This window comes from Sciurus vulgaris, assembly GCF_902686455.1.
Source record: "Sciurus vulgaris genome assembly, chromosome: 5".
Lineage (NCBI taxonomy): Eukaryota > Metazoa > Chordata > Mammalia > Rodentia > Sciuridae > Sciurus > Sciurus vulgaris.
This window is the reverse complement of record NC_136465.1, coordinates 51886538-51909685: the sequence shown is the minus strand read 5'-3', so window position 1 is coordinate 51909685 and position 23148 is coordinate 51886538. Positions and strand designations below refer to the sequence as shown.

The 23148-nt window shown below is 44.6% G+C and overlaps 1 protein-coding gene across 5 annotated transcripts in view; it reads right to left on the bottom strand.

The window, feature by feature from the left end:
- Nucleotides 1-23148, bottom strand: part of ANK1 (ankyrin 1) — a 205488-nt gene that overhangs the window by 92324 nt on the left and 90016 nt on the right. Inside the window, exon 1 of one of the 5 annotated variants that reach the window (XM_079142137.1) lies at nt 6587-7091. The exons of the other annotated variants lie outside the window; for them this stretch is intronic. Coding sequence (XP_078998263.1) covers nt 6587-6625 — 39 coding nt within the window. The 5' untranslated portion in view covers nt 6626-7091. Of the gene's footprint in view, nt 1-6586; nt 7092-23148 lie in introns of those variants that run through there. 5 annotated transcript variants of the gene reach the window in all.

Below are 23148 nucleotides of genomic sequence, written 5' to 3'. Positions count from 1 at the left end.
AATCCCATCTGAGCCACGCCACAGTGGCAGCACCTCACCCTCCCGTCAGGTCCCCAGGTATGGTAAATGTGACCTTGGGCTCCTGGTTGCACTGTTCTGGGACCCAGGGTGTGAGGCTGTGTTAGACGCCATGCTTCCCACCCTTTGGGTACTTTTATAAGTAAACATTCTTGGCTGGGCAGCAGGCTTTGAGAGGGATCCTATTTCAATAGTGGATACTTACTACAGCCTGGGGTTTACTCCTTTGATTTTTCGAGGGCTCCACATTCTTGCTGAGGAGCCTGTAATATCACATAGGTCTCCAACCCCAGTGATTCACAAGCACAAGATTTGAAGGAAGAAGCATATGCTCTGTGGGGCTTTTATTTTTTTGCAAGTAAACAGCACATAGTACTACTTACTAAGTGCTAAGAACCATTATTTGCACTTTACATATATATCTACACACATGCATACACTCAGAGATATGCACCTGAGTGCATATCTCCATTTAAAAAACCTGAAGAGGAAATGCCACCATGGTCCCCATTTTACAGTTAAGGTCTCTGAGGCACAGACAGCTGATGTGCAGAGTCCCACAGGAAGTAAGAGGCATGACCAGGAACAACCAGGACTAAGGCAGGTGAGTGGCTCTGAAATTCATGAGCTTCACCTCCTAGCTCCGCTGCTGCTGGTTTCATCTGGCCCTAGTCATCCAGGTACCCCCAAACCCCTGTCAGATTTCTTGAATGACATTAAAGTCTTCTGTTCCTGAGCTGTTGCTCAGCCACTTACCCCATGCACAGGAAGACTGTGCTGCTGGGACTACTGATTTGCATTAAAGATGAATGATAGCCAGAGAGTAAATGCTGGGAACAACAAAAGAAAGTCTGCTAATGCAGACAAATGGAGTGAAAGGACTGAACAGGCTCTGAGTAGGTCCCCTGGGTCCAGCCTGAGTACTGTAGGTACTCACTCAGCCACCCTATCTGAAAGCTGTGGAGAAGAAAAACTTTCTTACACCCTTGTGGTGCTTTGAGAAAATAACTATGTGAGCACAATGCTTGGCACACTGGACATACACAGGCTGAGTTTAACAGGTGAGAGTGGCTGCATGTTTTGCCATTCATCCAGAAGACCCGCCCAGTGGTGCCCTCTCCTCTGAGGGCAAGGTCTGTCTCCTTCCTCCATGCTGCATCTTCAGAGAACATGCTGAATGCCCCCCCCCCCCCCCCCCCCCGCTCCCGTAAAGATTCATTCACACCCTGATCTCTGCAGACTACCAATGTGCCCTCATTTGTAAACAGAGTCCTTGAAGATGTAATTAAGTTGTGGCTCTTGAGATGAGATCATTTTAGACTCCTTAGGTTGGTCCTAAATCCAGTGCTAGTGTCCTCAGAAAAGGAGACACACACATAGAGGAGAAAGCTACATGAAGAAGGAGGCAGACACTGAAGTGATGGTAGTCTCAAGCCAAGGAGGCAGGAAAGTGCAGAGGTAGCAGGGGCCAAGAGCAGATCCTTCACCAGAACCTTTGGAGGGAAGGAAGCCCTGCTCACTACTTCGTTTCAGACCTCAGGCCTCCAGATGGGAGAGAATACATTTCTGTTGTTTTAAGTCACCGAGTTTGCAGTAGTTTGTCTTAGCAGGCACAGGAAACTAATATATGTGCTAATGACATCATCCCTAAACATGGAAGACTCAAAACGTACAGCCTACAATCTCGAAACCATATTCTACAATGGAATTCTGATCACCCCTTTCACAAAGCAGGGCTCCACACTTTGACATTTAACAGTGAATCCATCGTGGAACAAAAATCTTCAGTATCAGGATCCTCCCCGAAGTCTGATTTTTGGTCAGTCCTCCCTCCTCTAGGTCCCACATGAGCCCCTTGGATACAGATTCCAATACAAGCTCTGTGGCTGCCAACCCATGACACATGTGCACACTCAGATGTCACTGCCCCATTGATAGGAGGACCCCCTTCCTCTCTTTTTTGTCTCCCTGTGGCATGCCTGATTTTGTCTACCCCATGGCCTGCCCCCTCACCACTCTCTGAACACTCTCTGAAGTCAATTCCAATCTCTCCTTTCTTCACAGTCTCACTGGGCTCCTACTCCCTGTATGATGATGCCCTTTTAATACTCTATATATACCATCTTCAAAACCTAAAAGCCCTGGAACAGGAGCTTGATTTTCAAAATGCATTCAAACACAGCTTTCTGTAGTTATTTAATTTATGTAAATCTTATCTCCCCAGTCAAATTGTTTGCTTCTTGAGGCGAGGACCAAATCTTGCATCTCTTTTAAATCCTTCAAAGAATTAATGTCTGCAAGGTCAAGACCTCATTTGACCTGAAGCACATGGTACCCACGTTCCCAGTTTCCTCAGCAAGCCATCTGTGATGGAGAAAATATTTCAGAAACAGGAATCAGTCTGTTGGTTCTCCATGCATGAGCTGGAGTCCCAGAGAAATCAGACTCAAGGTGTATCTCCCATCTAAACAACCAGGCCTGCTGATTGAGAAAGCCTACCTGCATTCAACTGGAAGGAAAAACACAACATTATTCCCAAGAATGAGGGTGTTACAGAGACATTTCTCCCAATTGACTATATTTTCCAGCACAATAATAGGATTCAGGATAAAACCTGAGAATGGATGGATAAAAACAGATGCGATATCAATAAGCGACTCTGACTGTTCAAAGCACTGACTCTAGGAAGCAAAGCATAATATTAATGACAGACAGACAAGCAGATAAATAGAGGCCAAAGGAAGCCAATGTAGATTAGACTGAGGCAGACGAAATGGTGTTTGTAATTTTTATAATATAATCATAAAATTATAATAGCAGTCAATGAGCTGAATTATCCTTTTTCTCTCTCTCTTTTGTGTTGCTGGGGATTGAACCCAGAGCCTTGTGCATGCAAGACAAATGCTCTACCACTGAATTACACCACCAGCCCCTGAAAGTATATCTTTTAATCCTTATCACAACCTGTGAGGTGGGTATAATTGTTATCCCCATTTTAGAGTTGGAGAAATTAAGGTTTGGAGAAGCTAATCATTTGCCCAAGTTCTGCTGCTAGTTAACGTTCAAGGACTCAACCTAGGTGTGCCTGATCAAAGTCCATGACACCAAGGACCATTCTCAGGCATAGAAAACTGAGTGTCCATCCAGACAGCCCTGACAGATGTTGGAGCTGGACAGAGACCACAGTTTATCCATGGCAAAGTGGGTTTCCAGACAGGTCCAGAAGGTCCCAGCTCTGTCACAGGGCACTGTGTTAAGGCCAACACAGGTCTCTAGAAAGGAGTCATCTAGTTTTACAAATCATTTTACTGATGATAAAATCGAGACCCAGAAAAGTAAAGTGACTAAGCTTGCCTAGAAATGAAGTTTGCTTGTTAAGGCTTTGTCAGTTTTCTTTTGGGTCTTCTATGGCATACAGTAGGCAGGACATAAGCAAGATCTTCAGGGTCTCTTAGAGGTGAATTGCAGATAATGATGTCACTGCCACTGGCATCACTCCGTTTAATTCTACAATGTATTTGTTGAGGTCCTATTTCGAGTCCAGTATCTTGCTAAGAGAGAATAAAAAATAAGAATGGAAGTCCTTGCCTTTGTGATTTGAAAATAAAATGGCTGAGTTATAAAGGGGTCATTCATACACACAGGCATCTATGGATTCATTCCACAAGTATTCACAGAGTACCTTCAAGGTGCAGGTAATTTTCAAACTACAGAGCAATTGGTCCTAGTTGGAATATGAGATTGGTGTTTACCATCTTGTTCTTCTGAGCCCCTACTGTCCATTTAGTTCAACTACTCCAATTTAATTACCTATCCTTTAGTGGTCTGTGTACCCAGGAAGACTCTGTGGAATCTAACAGGGTGGTAAAAGATTCAGAAGAATCCAATAAGTTCCATTAAATATTTATTTGAGTAAATACCAGAAAAACAACAACAACAAAATACTAAGCAGACATTCTCTAAGATATGTTAAGATGGAGAAGAGTTGCTGGCCCTCTCCAAGTCCTATCTATCCCCTGCCAGGCAGCCTCAAAAAGGCTATTATGTGAAAAGAGACTAGGGGACCTATAGAAGGTCTGCTATTTTGTACAAAAAGTAGGTCCACAGTTCCCATAAGCCCTGGATCAGTGCCTTCAACGTGCTCACATCCCAGTGCACCCCACCAAGGATGCTCTCTAGTGTCTCTAGCCCTTCTTTATCTTGAGCTCCATTTTAATTTAACTTCATGTGTGTGTGCGCGTGTGTTTTGGAGTGGGGAGGGATTCCACTGCACACAATTGTTTCATCCCTGGGCCACATCCCTGCAGTCAATCCATGTGACATCCCTGAACTTTCTTTCAAAACATAGTCAGTTTACTTTTACAAAGCTCTTACTATATTTTAAGCACTCTACACAACTTCATTTCTTTGCTCCTCCCAAGAATCCCATGAAGCAGGTACTTTCATTATCTCCTTTTCTGCAGACGAGGTGACTGCATTATAGAAAAATTAAGCAACTTGCCCAAAGTCCCACAGTCAATTGGCCAGGTTTGGATCTAGATAGTGTACTTCTAAGGTCTTTGTCTTAACCACTGTGCTATCACTTTTTTTTTTTTTTTTTCTTATCAAGCAAAGTTTTACTGAAGGTAAACATCAGAATTCAAATAAAAGTTCTCAATTTTAAGAGATGGGATCTTGCTCTGTTTTCAGTCTAGCACCAAATTTCTGGGCTTTAATGAATCTCTCGCCTCAGTCTCCCAAATAGCTGGGACCACAGGCATGTGTCACTCTAGGCTCATAAAGTTCCTCTCAGGTTCAGATTTGGCTAGAGGAAACCTTCTAACTGCCTTAAAGAGGAAGGAAAAGGAAGAGAAAGGAAGGGAATGGAGTTCCTCCTGGAACTCAAACTCTCATCAGGGCTGCTCTGAAAGGGGATGAACCCTGGTTACCTGAGACATCCAGACTATTATTAAACTTGAACTTCCTGAGTAGAGCGATACTAATATAGTGATAGATGAGTAGCGGAGGGGCCTCCAGTATCCTGGGAGGGAGAAGCCGGAAGCACGCTGCTAAATGTCAGCATGCCTCTAACACATGAGCAGTGCAGCCTTCAAAACCACCACAGACCAGGCAAAGTTTAATTTCTGACAGAGTAAGAGGATCTCAGGTCTCTTCACACCTTCTCTGGGACTTGAAGTGGCCCAAGTTTTCCCTAGCACAGATTGCAACTCCTGTCTCAAGGTCTTTAGTACACAATTTCCTTCTAAATTAATGAATGGAAAACTAAATTAATATCAGTGTCTGTAAACAGAGAGTTAAGGCAATCTCTTTCCCAGAGGATTGTCAGAACTCCGGGAAAAGAGAGTCTTGATGGTTTCCTGGGGGAACTGCAGCTCATTCGGTTGACTAAGACAGGCAGCATTCCCTATGTGGAACTCCGTGTGTGTGTGTGTGTGTGTGTGTGTGTGTGTGTGTGTGTGTGTGTGTGGTGTGGTTGTGGTGGTGGTGAGGGTCCTAGGTCTATTCTTCCAGGTCGAGGTCAGGCCTCAAGAAAAGACGGCTCCAGTCTGAGTATTTGCATGGCCCCTGCCTTTACCCCTTAGATTACGCATAAACAGAAGTGAATCCTGGGCCGTGTATCTTTTTATTAGGTTTCTTTCCAGAAAGTTGGGCTATTACTGCTTTACAAACTGTAAATCTGACTTCTATTGGCAAAGATAAAATGAACAAATGAGAGGTGTTACTAAAGAAACAAGATGTATAAAGCAGAGTCCTAGGTTCCCTTTCCATCCTCAAGGCAAATGTGGGGCCTTGGGAAGATCCCTGTTCATTCCCTGTGCCATCAGCATGGTGTCTTACCGGCCGTGTCTTACATGCAGTGGTCTGTGAAAAACCAGGGTGGGCCCTGGCGTGGGGCAGCCCTGCCTGTGAATCCCTGCTCGCCACTGCTGTGTCCCTCGTCCAAGTTACCCAACCTCAATTTCCCCATTGCTAAAGTGAGGATAATACACAACTGGCCTCCGGCACACAACAGGTCTGCTTTCCTCTCGCCCCCTTTCTTTTCCCGCTTCCTGGGGACCTCAGAGCGACTCGCGTTTCTAAGGTTTCTGGTCAGGCCGCCGGCTAGGCGCAGCTGCTCCAGCCAGGACCAAGGTGGTGGCATCCCCCACGGCTGAACCCCCTGGGCAGGACTCCCCTCCCAGGGTGAGGGGAAGCGGTCTCTGCGAGCGTTCGAGGGTTCGACGCGCCCCTCGGGGAATCCCCGCGGCGACTCCGCGCTCCGGCGCGTGGCACCTCGCCCCCGCCGGCCACAGGTCGGGCCGCCTCCCGGCACCAGCCCCTTGGCGGCCGCGGCCTCCAGGCCAGAGGAATTTTCCTCTGGATCCTGCTAGAAGCCTCGGCGCCCGGCATGAGGCAGCAGAAGGGCAGCCCAGCGCGCGTCCCCGCACCCGCCCGGCAAAGTTGGCGCCGGGCGCCGGCGGGCAGCCGCAGTCCGAATGAGGGGCGCTGAGGCCCGCACCCCGCACAGCGGCCGCCCCGCGCCGCCCCGCGCCCTGTCAGAGCGGCCGCCGGCAGCTCGTCCACTCACCGCAGGATCTGGCCCGGACCTGCCCTGTCTCGCTGCCATCGTCCGGCGCCCGCGCTGAAATCCGAGCTCCCCCTCCCCCGTTATCTGCTGGGCGGCGCGGGGAGCGCCAGCAAGTTACGCGGCATCTGGCTAAAAATACTGGCTCCCTCCGCTCCGCTCTGCTCCGCTCCGGCGCGCGGGGACCCTGCGCTCGCTCTTCGCTCTCCCGGCCGCCCGCCTGCCAGCTAGCCAGCCGCTAATGGGATCTCTTCATTTTCTCTCCATTATTATGTCAGATGGGAAAGTTAATGCGAAGCGATCTCCCGAGAGAAGGCACCTGCTGCCAAGCCCAGCGGAGGGGGTGCGTGAAAGGTGCGGGTGGGGGTGCGGCCCGAGCTGCAGGTGCCGGCCGGCCCGGGCGGGCGCAGAGCGAGCGTCCTGCTGCTGCAGAAGGGAGGCACACACGTCCAATGGAGGTGAGGAGCTCCAAGCTGCATGGCGCTCCCGCCCTGCCTCCTGCTACCCCGGCTGCCCTAGTGAATGGGCCCCGGAGCCTGCAGAGACGGCCAGGGTGAGCTCAGCAAAGTCTATTTATGCCCCACAACCAATTTGCATGTTTTGAGCTCTTGCATCGTGTCCTGAGGTACCAGTTAATCACCCTATTCCAGATTCTGCGGGAGAGCCGCCACGCGAAATGAAGCCGAGGAGCAAGAGGCAGATCTGTTACTACTGCCTCACTCCCCAGTGTGACGGTGTTACTGAAATACCACGCGGGGCTGTGGTCCGTGGAGCACTCTCCCAGTTTTCTGCTCTGGGACCATCCCCACCTTTTCTGAAGTCATTTCATGGGCGGATGTGAAAAGCATGTCAGGGGCTGGCAATCGCTGAAAGCAGGTTCAACTCTGAACAAGGAGAAATGATCAGTAAAAGCCATGTCAGGTGAGATGACCATGGCAGTATTGCTTGTTCAAGTCATAGATGTTTTGTATCATAGGCCTGGCTTCAAATAGCAGTGGAGATACAATACCAATACTCTCTTCCTCGCTCTGCTGCCTGACTTATGGTACAGCACAGCTGTGTGTCTGAGGAATAAAGGCATGAGCACCTATTAGCTGCTGAACATTACCTCATTTAACCCTCACAGTCACCCATAAGGTAGACAGTGCTATTATGGTTGCATGGATGAAGAAACAGCCCAGAGAGATTAAGAGTCAGGGCCAAGGTGACCACAGTAAAGGTCAGGTCCTACTGGCTTACAGCCAAATTGACCCCAAATTCTTCCACTTCCTAACAAAAGTGCACTCAGTGCCAGGAAGAGATGGTGTGGCAGGTGTCCCTGAAAGTTAGGGAAAAAAACCTGAGACTGTGTTATAAAGTAAGGTGTTCTTTAGAGCCATGCAGCAATTGGGGGAAGTCCCAAAGAAGTGGAATATATAAAGATCAAGGAAAGTTAGGAGGTGGCCAAAAAGATCAATCTGAACAACATTGCTCTATGTAAATTTATGATTACACAAATGGTATGCCTTTACGCCATGTACAAACAGAGAAACAACATGTATCCCATTTGTTTACAATAAAAAAAAAAAACTACAAAAAAAAAAAAGATCAATCTGAAGTGCCCTAATACAATTAACTCCTTGCTATATGAAAAAAAATGATTTGAAGACAGCAACATCAAAATTCTCCAGGCCTTCAGTCCTTGACACTATTGGAGATTGAACTTGAGGACAGGCATGCTCTGGAAGGAGCTGGAAAACGCCTACCTTGCTGTACCAAACAGCAGATGTTGGTCTAGAAGTGGGCAGTCACTGGAGCCCATTCTCCCCTGCTTGAACACATTGCTAAAACACAGGCCACCCTGTAGGTCTCTTGCCCCTTGCTTCTTAAAACTGCCTCCCAGATTTGTTAGAATCCTCTATACGGAGAGTTTCCATTAATAAATTATGGTTACTGGAACAGCCCTGATTCCAGCCCCAGAGAATATCTCAAGGGATTCTAAAGCACTGTTCCAACATTAATATTTAGCGTGAGAGAAAATGCCCTACTCAAATGGAAAATGAATAATATGTATAATACTTTCAAAAATACAAATGCAATTGACTTACACAATGAACTGACAGTTTTAAAACTATTTGAGTACAGCTGACATATTACGAGTTGCATATTTAAGATTCACAATTTGCTAAGTTTTGATATACATATACATCCATGAAACCATCACCACAATTTATATAAACATATCAATCACCTCCAGTTTCCTCATGCCTCTTGGTAATGCACCCCTGCCTCCTACTAGCTAGTCCACATCCTTGCCAACACTTGGCATGATCAATCTTAATTTAGACATTCTAACTGATATGGTAGTATCTCACTGTGGTTTTAATTCACATTTTCCTAATAGTTAGTAACATCTTTTCAGATGCTCATTTGTCTTCCATATATTTTCATCAGTGATGTATGTGTGTATCTTTTGCCCATTTTTGAATCAGATTGTTTGCTTTCCTATTATTGAATTTTGAGAGTTCCTTATATACAGAGTATCTATCTTAAAGGTGAGAAAAACTGAAATCTTACAAGCAAAATATTTAAATTTGGATAGCAAAAAATGCCCCATCCAGTTTTGGTATCCAGTTTTTAAAACTCCTAAACCAAATGTTTTTTATATTATACAATGGTATGGGTTATATACAATCACAAAGAAAAAGATGAGGTAGTCACAACGGACCAGAAGCTGAAGACGACCCATAGCACTATGAACGTAATGGGAAAGATTTATTGTCAAAAGACATTAGTACACGGGACTGCCAAGGATCCTTGACATAGCCATGATATTAGTCTCGTTCAGGCTGAAGCTTTCAAACTTAGATATGGGTAGAGTTAAGAAAGGCCCAAGATGAGAAGAAATGATACAACTATAGAAGAAATGATACAACTATAGGCCTGAGATTAAAGGAACTGAGATGATTAACATGAAAGAAGAGAAGGCTAAGAAATATAGACCTTAAGATGTATAGTTCCCCAACAGTAAGGCAGGGACCCCCAGAGTAGACCTACTTACATGGTACCCTCTCCCAGGTGAGGTAGCTGGCAACAGGACTATTATCAGCTCCTCACCAGCAGAGGAATTTGGCTATCATGCTCTTTATTCCAGTTCCTTCCTCCTGGCCTTTCCCACCATCTCCCCTAAGTGACCAGCACAGTGTGTGGCAGCACTGGTCACAACACTTGCTGACTGATGTTTGAAGGATGGCATATCAGCCATTTATGCTAGTCATAAGGAAACTATGTCAAAGAATTAAATTGATATAGAAAAGATTTAGAGTGGACAGAAAGAATTTTCCAGCTGTGAAGGATATATGACTTAACAGAACTCATTATTCAGAAAGGAGTGATTCTTTACTATTGAGACTTCAGGGTAGCAGAGGAAGATAACTCACCATTTGATATGGCAAATAGAAGTACTGCATAAATGAAATGAATTGGAAGTTTCTCTTTGGACCCTGGGGATTCAGAAAGAGAAACCATTATATTTTCCCCATAACTGACTGCCCCCTCAACCTTCCACTACTATCATACCCTCAGACACCTATAATTCTTCTTCTTCTTCTCCATCTCCCTTTTTTTTTTTTTTTTTTTTAAATCCTTCAAGGTTGCCCTTTTCAACGCAGGTATTAAGAGTGGCTGGTAGATCTACCAACGAGAGTCATCAAAATCACACCAGACCAACAGAACAAAATTGATGAGCTAAAGAAAAAGCTAGAGGTTCCCAATAAAGACACCAGGCCACTTGTTCTATCCTACAGCTTCATGGACTCTGCAGGCTTTTCCAAGTTTGCTAAATACTGTACCAACTGCCTCTCTGCAGCTCCCTCAGCACGCAAGCTTAATGACGTGCTGGAGGCTTCAGCGTGGAGCTCTGTCCTCTAACCTGCATTAAGCTTTGTCAGGAGGGGGCCATTTAGGGAAGAAGAAAGGGAAGAAACGGACTGGGCAACACTTAAAACTTCTGGCTTGCTTCTGGCTTGATGAGGCAGGCTGTCACCAGGATGGTGGGAACCTGGGATGGTTGATGGGTACTTGTAGTGGATCCCTGCAGGGCTGAATCACTCAGTTTTTTCATAAAAACTGTTGGGTTTTATATATGTGTGTGTGTGTGTGTTTGCTTCCAAGCCTGGAACAAAGAATCCCAAATAAGAAGTGGGGTTTTCAGATGATTCTGCCTCCCAGGATACTTTGGGGGACAAGAGCAGGCTGATTTAAGCAGCAGTCAGCCTGATATGCAAGGTGACTCTTCTCCAAAGGAACAGCAGAGCTTAGATTCAGGGCAGACCCAGAGTTCCAGAGAAGGGCATCCTGGCTTCTCAGCCCTATGGCAATGGCCATCCTGTTGTAACCTGCCTGTGGAATCCACTCAAACCTGGAACTAAATGCAACAACATAATTTGCTTTCCAGCTTCTTAAAATACTTGATGTTAGTAGGTCTGCAGTTGAGCTGTGTGTTTTGATAAGGGAAACTACTTTTCTGAGCATTGGTTTCCACATCAGAACTATGAAAGCAGCTTCACCTACCTCTCCTAGTATTGTGAGAATCTAATGTGAAAATGCTTAGCTCTACTTCTGACACATAGTAGGTGCTCAATCAATGACATCTGACACTCCAGGTCCCCTCCCCTTTCCTTCTTCCCAAATAAAGCTTTTGCTAAACTTCTCCCCCAGAGTTATGAAGTGTTACTGATTTTGCTTCTACCCTGGAAACTTTAGGGCCTTATTATTATTTATCCAGGGTCTAATACCCGTGGCCGAGGACCCCAAGTTGCCATAGCAACTAGACCTCTGAGACTTCTAACACACTATATTCAATTACCATGGTTTCTGCATGGAAGAAATGATTCTCCAGTTGCATATCCAATTGAAGCTGCTCTCCCAAGCCATGTCTGCCAGCTTCTCTCACAGTATTTCTGCTGCATCGTGGTCTGCCAACTAGTACAGCTTTGCTCCTGACTTTTCTATCTGTTCTGTCCCTCACCCACCCAGGGAGTCACCCCAGTTCTTAGAGGCTCTGGGTACCACTGATAAGGGTGGGTACCAGGAGCTCCACCCTTTACTGAGAAAGGCCAGTTTATCGACACTTGGGAACCACCCTGGGGAGTATGTAAACCATCAAGACATCACTGTTGGGAAATTGTTATTTCTCACATACACAATTGCACCTCCCCTCACTACCCTCCTCCCCAATTAACTAGAAAGCACTTTTATGGAGTGGTCCATAAAAAGTTCCTCTGAGGGGTTTGGGGTATACCTCAGTGGTAGAGACTCTGCTTAATAATGTGTGAGGTTCTGGGTTCGATCCCCAGTAGAATAAATAAATAACAGTTGAGTCAAATAAGAATACAGCCCAATTCCCTTAAAACTTTATCATTTCTTTTTAACATTTATAGGAGAGAGAGAGAGAGAGAGAGAGAGAGAGAGAGAGAGAGAGAGAGAGAGAGAGAACAGAGAATAGGAGCCTTGGTTGTTTTTCCATTTAACATTGTGTAGTACATTCCCAGTGGCCAATTAGGTAACCCTGGGCGCCTGCCTCCCTGGACGAAGAGATGGCAAGTATGGGGGTATATTTAGGGAGTGACCAGAGCCGGGTATCAGGTCCCACTGTGTTGGCACTGATATCCATCGTGTTCCTTTTAAAAGGGTTGGCAGCCCTGGAGTCTATTTTTAGACCCATGAGAAAGGTGCTACATGGATTCCAGAGAAGGCCAAATTAAACCCGGATTACTGCGGGAGGGAGGGAGGGAGGAGCAGAGAGTGCAGCTGAATCTAGGATTTTCTCTTCACTTACATACAGGGTTCCCTTCATTCCTGGGATCAGATATTGACTGTCTTTCCAAAGGTATCAACTTGAGTTACATGCCCACTTTTGGGGACTGTCACATGATCCCCAATGAGCCCATGGGTTGGAAAATTTTTCCATGCTGATCTATTTCTCGTAATTGAGGTTTTTTGTTTTCTGGGTTTTTTTGTGTGTGGGGCTGTTATGTGTGATTGTGGTTGTGGTTGTTGGCACTGCTGGTTCTAGTATGAAAAAATCAATACGATTTTTATTTATGTGTCAAATCATATATTCTGGAATGACCACTTTATTCAGCAGTGCAGAGCTCACAGCCTGGAGTTTGCCAATAGGAGCACCCAAGCTAAGTCTGAGCTCCCAATGGTCATTGTCCTCGCACCCCAAAAGCCAGTCCCTTGTGCTAGAGAGAAGGGGGAGTGGACCAAATGGCAAGTCTATGAGAAACAGGACTATTTTCCAAATAGTGAGAAATATACAGGCATCCAAACACCACAGTCTCATTAAATAGCCAGATGAAGAGAACAGAATGTTTTATGTTCAATAACAAATCTCAGCTTCACTATCCATTTCTCTTTTTGAATAAGAGAGAGAACTGGATTTTCTAAAGAATGAAATGCCCTGAAAACAAGCAAATGTTTCTGCAAAGAGGTGCTGGGACTTCCAAGGAAGTGAATAAAGGCGAGGTATCTTCTTAGAACGATTCATCTGGAATCTCCATGGCCAGAAACACTCCACTCTGGTTTCTGGAGTTAAATAGGGTTGTGTTGAAGAACTACAATTTGGTGCAAGAACAATAGAGGAACCCACCAAATAGGAATTCCTGATCAGCTTGGTCAAAACAAGACGTGAACGTTAGCACGGTACTGGCCACACACCAGAGACTATAAGTATTAACTGAATTGGAATCTCACTGAATCCAATTGCTTTCAATTTTAAAATGAGCCACATCAGTGAAAACAAAAACAATCAGATGTCCAGGCTGGTTAACTAATCTGTTCATTTTCCCACAAGCTGTTATGGCTCCTGTGGGAACAGTCTGGGAACCACTGTCCTTTCCTAGGTGGGGAAGTTATGGCGGCTTCCCATCAAGCCCTGGGCCATGCCACAGAGAAAGGGCCCTGCACCACAATCCACGCCTCTCTGTTCTTTTTTTTCCCCTACAATCTCCAGTTGAGACCCATCAGATCCATTCTGCTTCTTCCCTCTCGGGCAACAAGGTACAGAATTCTTCAATCACTCTTACCTCCCTGCGGGGAGGTAAAAAGTTGGGATGTCATGTGGGTGCATCAGTATAATTCTAAAAGAGACTGCCATCATCGAGTGTACTAGCCCATGTCACCTAGCTACACTTCGTTTTCGCCACTGTGTGAGGAACAGGCTGCATTTAGAACTGACACTTCAGAACATATTGCTGATTGGGGAACCCACACTACGGGGAAAATGACACATTTTGGAAAACATGTGTGAACTACAGTGCCAGAATGGTCTCATTTACTAAAAGTACCTCTGGAGTTTCTAACATTATGGAAGCTTTCCTCTACAGCCTGCTGGTATGGGAAGAAGAGTAGACATTAGAGAAATTGCAAAATTAAACTCTGATGATGATACAGGGAAACTTTTTTTTTTTTTTTAACTTGTAAATAGGCTTGAGTATTGTCAGTGAACCCCATGGTTCCAGAGTTTCTGAAGGATGCTCCAGGGTCTGCTCTGACAATCCCATATGGCATGCTCACCTGGAGGAAGCCAGAATCCTGCCCTTCCTTAGAAATGCAATCCTGCCTTATAGGACCATCATCCAGAGCAGGAAGGGATGCCCAGTGATCCACTCAGGATGATTCACTCATGTCTCCCCTACATGACTTTGAAGGGACAGAGTCAGAATGGATGATCCATTGCCTGTCACAGGAAGTCCTGCCTACAGATTCCTGAAGGGGCTTTGTTCTGAACAAGGCAGAAGAAGCTCCAGAAAGCAGATACTAAGCCTTTTGAGATAGCTTTGGATCTTCAACCAAGAAGTGCAGTTTGACCAGCCTCTGGAACACAGTTTTTCCATCTTAGGATGGCAGCCTTGGGTCATCTATTAAGAAATAGGCCTGGGAAGATCAAGCTTTGGGATCCATTCCATGGCTCCTGGCCCATGAAAATTCACTGTAGTGACAATGAGATATAGATGAAGGAGCAGGAAGGGGGAAAGGCTTTGAAAAGAATAATAGCTAAGATTTACAAGCCAGGCATTTTTCTAATCCCTTTTGACATCTTAACACATTTTATCCTCATAATTATCCAGTGCAGTGGCTACTATTATTAGCCCCATTTTACAGAAATAGCAGCTTCCCAAAGGTCACCCAAAGTCATTTTCCTTAAGCCACCCAAAGGTAAGATGATGCTCTGTGCTCTGGTGTTGAAGTAGAGTTGTTCTACGTCTTGCTTTTCTCTGAGCCTAAGAAGGTATTCTTGGGGCAGGTGAGAAAGTGAATTTCAACATTCTAGAGTAAGAATTTCTCAGCCTTAGAATTTGGGAATAATCTGGGCATCTTTATTAGTTTGACCTTTTTATACCAAAGACTCCCAGCTACTGGTCAGACACATGTTTAATGCAGAAACGTCAGGCCACTGTTGACATGAAGTTCAACCCTCAAGGATTTGATAAGAGGTGATTGACCAGAGTTTGTCCTGCCTGAGAGCAATAGGGAAACAGAGACAATACAATTTTAACCCTGTGCACTCTGAGTTCTCTGTAACACCAGTACTGTTCTCTCAGTCACACACCTTCTGAACAAAGCAAAAGAAGCTCTAGAAAGCAGATACTACGTCTTTCCAGGTAGCCCTGGATCTTCAACCCAAGGAGTACAGGTAAAGTAAAGGGAACCACAGGACCCTCTGCAAAAGAACCCACCTCTTCCTCTTCATTCAGACCCTCGTGATCAGGGGTTGATCAACATGTTGGCCAAATGCCAATTGTAGAGGTTTCTTCTCTCTTTTCAGAGTCAAAACATTATGAAGCAATTAAATAGAATTAAACCACTAACCACCTATTGACTGTCTCTAGATTTTTCCATTTTCACAACTTACCAACCAGAAAGGCTATTTCCTCCAAGAATCTCATAAGCTCCTTTCAACAGGGTGTATAACAGGTACCCCTGGAAACCATCTTGACATCTGCCTTCCACCTCCTAGTCCTATTTTCTCTTTGCTACCAGGGCAACAAGAGCAGGTGCCACACATAATATTTCACATGGGACTCATCATATTGTTCTTAATAATTGAATCGAGACCATTACCTTTCTATTTAATCCTCTTGTGAATTCTGGCTGGCTCCTCTCTTGGCTATCTTTTCATACAGTATTTATACCACCCCCTTTATAATTATTTAAATAAGAGGTGAGCAAATAAGTCATACATCATCAGCTACATCTGCACTTCTCTCCCAATTCCTACTTATCTGTAGCAAGTCTCACCCACACTGGGTGAATCCTAAGGGATGTTACTAATTTGGACATTTCTAACCTGCACAATAATGAAGTGAGTCTAGATGGTCTCTTTTTTAGACCTTGGCTTTTCATCTTTTAAAAGAAATAAAATGTTAAAGTTGTATTGATGCACTTTCCATCTCTAAAGTTCTATGACTTTATGAAGTGAAAACCTTATTTATACTCCAAAATCAATCTTGAAGTTCACTTCCATAAGCTGCTTTTTAAAATGGCCTTGCTCGGCACCCTTGACCTTGAACTCCTAAGTAATGTCACATATGAGAGAAAGAATAGGAGAAATGGGCAGTGAATCAAGTATCACTAAAACAAACAAAAAATCCCAAACAATTATTGTTTTTGGAATGACTGGACTGGTTCTGAGGCTCCAGAATGAAATAGTTCCAGGATTTCTGAAATAAGATGCTAAGATGCTCATCAATGATAGGAAACAGTCTTTAGTCCCTCAAGTGCTTTTAGGATAAGGGTGACAGAGATAAATTATCAATACAAGAACCTGGGGGTACTCAATAGTTATGCTTGTCCCCATTCATATATTCTTTGTTTCACATGTGAACTATCAAACTGCCATATGCAATCTGAGAGCCTGGTGACAGAGATACATGTTTTCTATGGTTACTGCCCTTGGGAAGATCACAAACTGGCAGAGGTGAAAGCTATAACTATATGGAAAATAAATAGGAAAAAGGTCAAATACCCAGTAAGACAATAGTTCAGGAGATGCCTACGACAGTGTTGCAACTAAATACCAAATGAGAGGTTCCAACAGGGAGCACCAGGAGTTCAAAGGAAGGATTGATATCAGGGAGGGTCATGGTACTTAGGAGGGATCCTTTATGCAGCAGTGAGATTTGAACAGAATCTTAAAGGATTGCCCGGTTTTAAGAAATTGTGTAGATCCATTTCAACACCACCCAGGCTTATTTGGAGTCCCTGGGGTCCAGGTACTTGGTTCTAGAAGAAAATCCAAGAGAAAGCATGCTTCCTGATTTCCCAGACAGAACAAGTTGATCCAGAAGCAAATTTCTGTACACTAGAATACATATGCGAGGTAACAAAAATAATGTATCTACTCTTAGAAATAGTGTGTTTATTACAGGATAATTCATGCCTAACAATAATATAGCTTTCAAAGTTTTCAACATCTCCTGTCCTGAGATTAAAGGGCATTTCCATCCCATACGAAGATTTAACATGAAGAGAAAAATGAAATGATGATTTTCAGATTCATTCATTCATTCATTTAAAAATATGTGGGTGCCTGCCAGGTGCCAGGCACTGTTGAGGGTCCAACAACGAACAGACAATATCCTGCTCTCAGACACATACATTCTAACAGGAGGAAGGGGAGGTAGATGGATGAGCAGTGAGACCTACATTCTATCAGGAAGTAGCAGGTGACAGAGGGAAAATCAAATAGGAAAGAGGATGGAGAGTGATCCTATAGTGTTAGGTAGCATTACATACGGGAGGCCTGGGCATGGGGTAGCTCACAGGCTGAGCGCAGGTAGGGAAGGGGCATTTTGTACCTGGACAGGCAAACTTATAAGAGGTAGGCTTGATGGTTGTGGAACACTCTAGTGCCCACCCCCACCATCACCAAGATATGACCCTTAATCTGGAATGCTCTCCTGTATATCTGTAGGTTCTATCCATATTTTGAAGCCCTGAGATAAGAGATGCTGGTGGAGGAATCCAAAGAAAGAAAAGACAGTAATAGGTAACATTTTGGGGGTGCTAGGCACTTTTCTATGCACTTTACCCATGGTAACTCAGCTAACCAGTCAACCCCCAGCGACTTCATTGAGTAGGAGCTATAATTATCCTTCTTTTACAAGTGGAAAGCAGAAGCCCAGCGAAGTTAAACAACTTGGCCAAGGTCACACAGCACAGAAGTGGTAGGGCTAGGATTTGAATTCAGCAATTGGAGCCAAGTCTGCAGTTGTAAGCATTCTAGTGCCTTAAAGATGTGGACTGCAAGACCATGGAAGAACAGAAAACTCAGGAACTCTCAGGCAGTAATGGTAAGAGATGTGGCACTGGGCTGCAGTGGAGTGCCTTGGGAAGGTCTCTGTTCTCTGCCAGCAGCCTGCTAGGTTGTACAGTAGTGCTCTTTCCAGGCCACTTATTTGGATTGCTATTCAGCATCATCCAGCACCTACCCTGCACTGAGGCCAATCTAGGGACACTGAATCAAAACAGCTGAAGGACTACCCTCCCTACCCTCCCAGGCACCCCCTCCAGCCCATACTCCCTGGGGACTCACCTGAGTGTGTCCAGTTGATTCTAGCAGGTAGGAGAGCCAAGTTCACCTCCTCTGAATCTTTAACCAAAAACTTTGAATTATTTCCTCTTAGACTCCCATTGAATTCATAAATAGCATTAACATTTTTCAAAGGCCTGTAGGAGTTTGTTGAGTTAACCCAAGTGACTCATTATTATAGCATCCAGCTCATTTTCCTCTTCTCCGGGGGATGGGAGATCCTCCTACATCCCACCCAGGGGAAGGGAGGGGAACAGACTCTCCTCTACGTAAATTCATCCCCCACCCAAGTGGGCTGATGCTTCTTGAATCCACAGGGTGATGATTTTCCCTCATCTGAGGCCTGGATGGCTCCACTAGTGGTCCAGACCACCCACTTGAAAGCAATGTGTGTCTGTGTGTGTGTGTGTGTGTGTGTGTGTGTGTGTGTGTGTGTGTGTATACATGTGATCAATGAGACCAAGAATAGGTTAGAGGGTGTTAGGCTCTGCAAGCTGGGGCTGGGGCTGGGGGTGGGGAAGGATAGTGAGGATAGACAGCTGCTAGACTCACTGTCCTTTCTGTGGGCAAATGTATTTGTAGTTTACTAGACAAATTACTTAAAGGGGATACAGGCAGATGGCAGCGGGGAGAGAAAACACTATGAAAATAAAAAAAGATTGTGGTTTTGGCATTGAGTTTCTAATCTCATCTCACTAGAAAGCAGGTGAAATCCCTAACCGGAAGTGCAAAAGAGAAATGTTGATGCTCTGTTCTACATTTCTGGAAAGTCTCCCTCTCCAGAAAAAAAATATTTCCATTTTCTGTTTTAATTGGGGACTCCATTTGGAAGGTTGCAGAGAGGAGATCAAAATGAGTTGCAGGTTTTATTGGGGACGAGAGAAGAGTTCATCTGAGGTCTGTGCACCCTCAAAGTCTATTCAGTGGTCTCAATCTTCCCCTGCCCTTGCAGTTTCCTAGAATGTCAGCAAGCTCTGGACCATTCACAAACCCACCAGCCAGGACTCTCTGCTTAGCAGTCCTTCCCTAATTGGAAAGGCCACCATATCAGGCAATTCCAAGTGACTCCTCTTAGGCAGGGTGCCACATGAAGCTGTTCGTTCCCCTGACCCAGCAGAGTTGTGCAAGGTACCGGTTGTTTGGGCACCACATTCCAAGGATCCCAGGCATGGAAGGACTTCAAGGACCCCACATCCAGCCCTCTGAGCCCAGAGTGCAGTGCCGATCTCAGCACACTCTCTACCTCCCCACCCTCCTTTCTTCATCCACCCCACATACTGCGACTGGCCTCTGCAGAGCAATAAACATGCAGTCATTTCCCACCCAAACAAAAGTCAAAGTCATGGAAAAGGTGGCGGCAGAGACCAAGTCCTCTGTCTTCTGGTCCGGCACAGTCCTGTCCTGAATGGGTGGGAACTGAGCTGAGGACACAGAGACCAAGAACCAAAGGAACAAGGTGGGGGACACAAATCCTGCCCCACTTTGGAGTCCCTCAGGCCTGAGAAGGGAGGACAAAGGGTCCTGAAGACCAAGAGGGGTGGGAGCAAACATCAAGGTTCATCCTAGAATCTAGGACTGGGAGGTGAGAACAAGTGCTGGGGGTAAGAAGGAACCAAGGGGACCAGGTAAGAAACTACTCTATCAAATTGGGAATGGAGCTAAGTAAACTCAAGGATTTAAATACTGTGGATTTTAAATACCTAGGAGTTTAGTAACTACTGGTCGAACCCTCAACGGAGAGACAATAATTGACTTACAACCACAGTGCCAGTTTTGTCTCACCTGAACTAGCTTCAGAGCCTCAGAGCCTCAGAAGCCCTTCAGCAAGGACACCTGGTCCCTGTGCGCTCTAAAGCTCAGACATTAAACCCCTCTCCCACGTTCGCAACTCATTCTGGGAAAGTCCACCCTTCCTATTGGACTTTCCAGTGAAAGAAAGAACTGAGTATTTCCATAGAGAACTGCTCAACCAAACCTGCAAACTCTCAAGGCCAAAATGCAGGGCCATAGAAAAATTTGGCATGTTGTAGAGAAGCCCACCTTTATCAGGTGAGGATGTGCCTGGCATTTCTCCTGTAGGTATTTCAAACTGGGAGAGAAAAGTGCTGCCATTCAGGTCCCTCACTGTTACCCCATCACAGGCCTCCACTAACCAGCAAGTCACTGAACCCTTCTGATCCCCAGTTTCTACCTCTGCAAAATGACATCTTATTTCCCAGTGAGACTATCATGTGACTCAATCCTGTATCCAGCAGGCCTGTCCCCTGAACATCTGTAAGGCTCCTCCTGTCAGTAGGTGTTTCCTAAAACTCAGTGGGGACAGGGATGGCCTGTTGAGAACCATCTCAGGTAATCTCAGATTCTTGGTGAATCAAGTTCTAAGCATTTGATCTGAATCAAAACTGCATAAATTAATATTTATTTCACCTTACACATTTGGAGAAAGAAACTCTAATCACCTAAGCAAATCTAAGCAAACAAGGTACAAATTTGGATCCCAAATTAGAAGAAAGATTCCATCTGACTTGGCTTATAAAATTTCAAGTATTTCATTGACTTGATCATTAGACACCAGCTGATCAGAAAGTCCCAAGATTTCTAACTACTGTATCTAAATCAAATACGCATTTCTAAAATATTCACACTGAAAAAAACCTCCTTTGCTCATTCCAAATCCATTTCACCTGATTGAATGATTTTCTCATTTCCACTGAGAGCTGTTAAACCAACCATGCAAACTATCAAAACCCCACAGGCACAGGAGGAGAAAAAAAATTTGAAGACATTTGGATAAATCAATCCTTAGCAAACAAAAGTGTACCTGATTGAAGGTAGCACATGGAGTTTTTGTTAATCAAAACCTATTTCCTCTTGGACTTTCCTATCTGATAATCAAGTCATTAAAGTGGATCATTTTGAAGAGTCCTACTCCTGGTCCATGTACCTGTTCCTCTTTTCAAATGCTTGACAGGACTCTCTCCATTGAAGAATTCAAATTGCTGGAAAGTTCTTTCTCGCCTACAGTCAAAATCTGCTTTCCTGTGACTTCCATCCCACCCCTTTCTCTGGTCCTTGCCTGGGAACATCACAAGTTAAGTCTCTTTTTTTGCTGGTGGCAACCTGGTTCAATTAGGGACTTTTCTTCAACCTCTTGAATCTTTTCTCTTCCTCTGTTCCTTCAAATTTCTCCCAGCCACAGTTCCAGACCTTTTTCTTTGCTGATTACCTCCTGCCTATATGATGCTCCAATGATCAAAGTCTCTCCTAAAATGGAAACCTGAACATAGTCCTTGCAACCTGATATTATGTATGTTCCCAGGAACACCAGTCCTGGGCCATGTAACCTACTCCAATACAAACAATGTACTGGACAAGTATATGTGGAAAATGTGAATCCTGTCTTTAGACTAGAGTCACAAAATGAGGAAGCTCTTTAAAGCTCAGGGTGATTTTGGAGAAATCTGATTAATAGCATTTAAACTAATGTTTTCCAAAAGTAATTAATAACAAAACTCTTTATTTGACTCCTGCTTTGAGGAATGTTGGTCATCTTCACTCTGTCCTCCAACTGGTGAAATCTTATAACCCTTAAATTCCTCTGCCCCCCTTTTTCATTCTACCACCACCCACACCTGCAGTTCCCAACCTTCCTGGTCCCCAGGAACTAATAACATAAAAACAAAGCACTTATGTAATAGCTAATTCCTTCTTAAAGAAAAGCATCTTTTTAGGATATAATTAATAAGTTCCTTAATTTTTCTACTTCATGCATGTGAACTTAAGCATAATAAAATTGAATCTCTTCAGTAGGACCTGTAATGCAATCCAAAGCTGTCATTTACCACAAGGATATTTTTTAGATGATGGATATCTGTCATTAAATTCACTGACAAATATGAAAAGCAGGCTGCAAACTGGAAACATTTTCAGATACTTTTAGCATGTGAGTATATCTGAACCTGTTCTGTTGAGGCATTTTTGTTCCTCCCACAAAAATTTTTGCATATGATTTTTGTCACATGCACTTGGGAGCTAACTCCTTAAAGAAACCCCATGGTGAAACTTTTGCAAATTAAATAAAGATGCTGTAATGCAGGGTTTTTAAAAAAAAATTTTTTTGTAAGCACCAGGGATTGAACCTAGGGGTGCTGAGCCTCATCCCCAGTCCTTTTTATTTTTTTCATTTTGAGACAGAGTCTCACTAAGTTGTTTAGAGGCTTGCAAAGTTGTTGAGGCTGGTCTTGAATTTGTGATCCTCCTGCCTTAGTCTCCCAAATCACTGGGATTACAGGCGAACATCACCATACAGTTGTTTTTTGTTTATTTGTTTTTTGTTTTTGTTTTAACTTAAATAGTTATTGAGGTGGTTTTGGTTTTGGTTTTGAGAATAAAGAGGACAAGCCCTGTGGATCCAATAAGGTTTTATGGAAAGAATGGGCAGAATGGGTGATATGAAAATCCAAAAAGCAGGCCCTGTCATGCCACACTCTTCTGCAGGACCAAACTCTCTCACCCTTGGAGTCAGCATTTGGCATGTAGGTGTCCAAGACTTCAGGTGAAATGCCACTGTATGACCTGGGCAGAGTGATGCTGGCCTCTTCCAGCCCCCACAAGCCCCTGCCTCTTTTTAATAACCCCTGTTTCTGCCACTCACATGAAAGCAGAATAAGGTTCTGGTTAAGAACCCAGGCTCTGGCCAGGGACAGTGGTACACACCTGTAATCCCAGCAGATCACACCTACATGGAGCTTAGAATGGGCCTGCCCACGTCTCCTCACTTTTCTCTCTCACATCCTGAACAACTGCTTTCTGTTTTGACTGCTAATATCTAAGACTCGGTTATCCATTATTCTCCCCTGGAACATTGGGCATCTACCTCCTGCCTGACCTCTCTTTCCCTGGGCTCCCCTCCATTCAGCTTACATACTGGTCCAGGGTCAACATCTGACCCATAGCCAGGATCCTGAGGCTCAGCGCCCTCCATAAC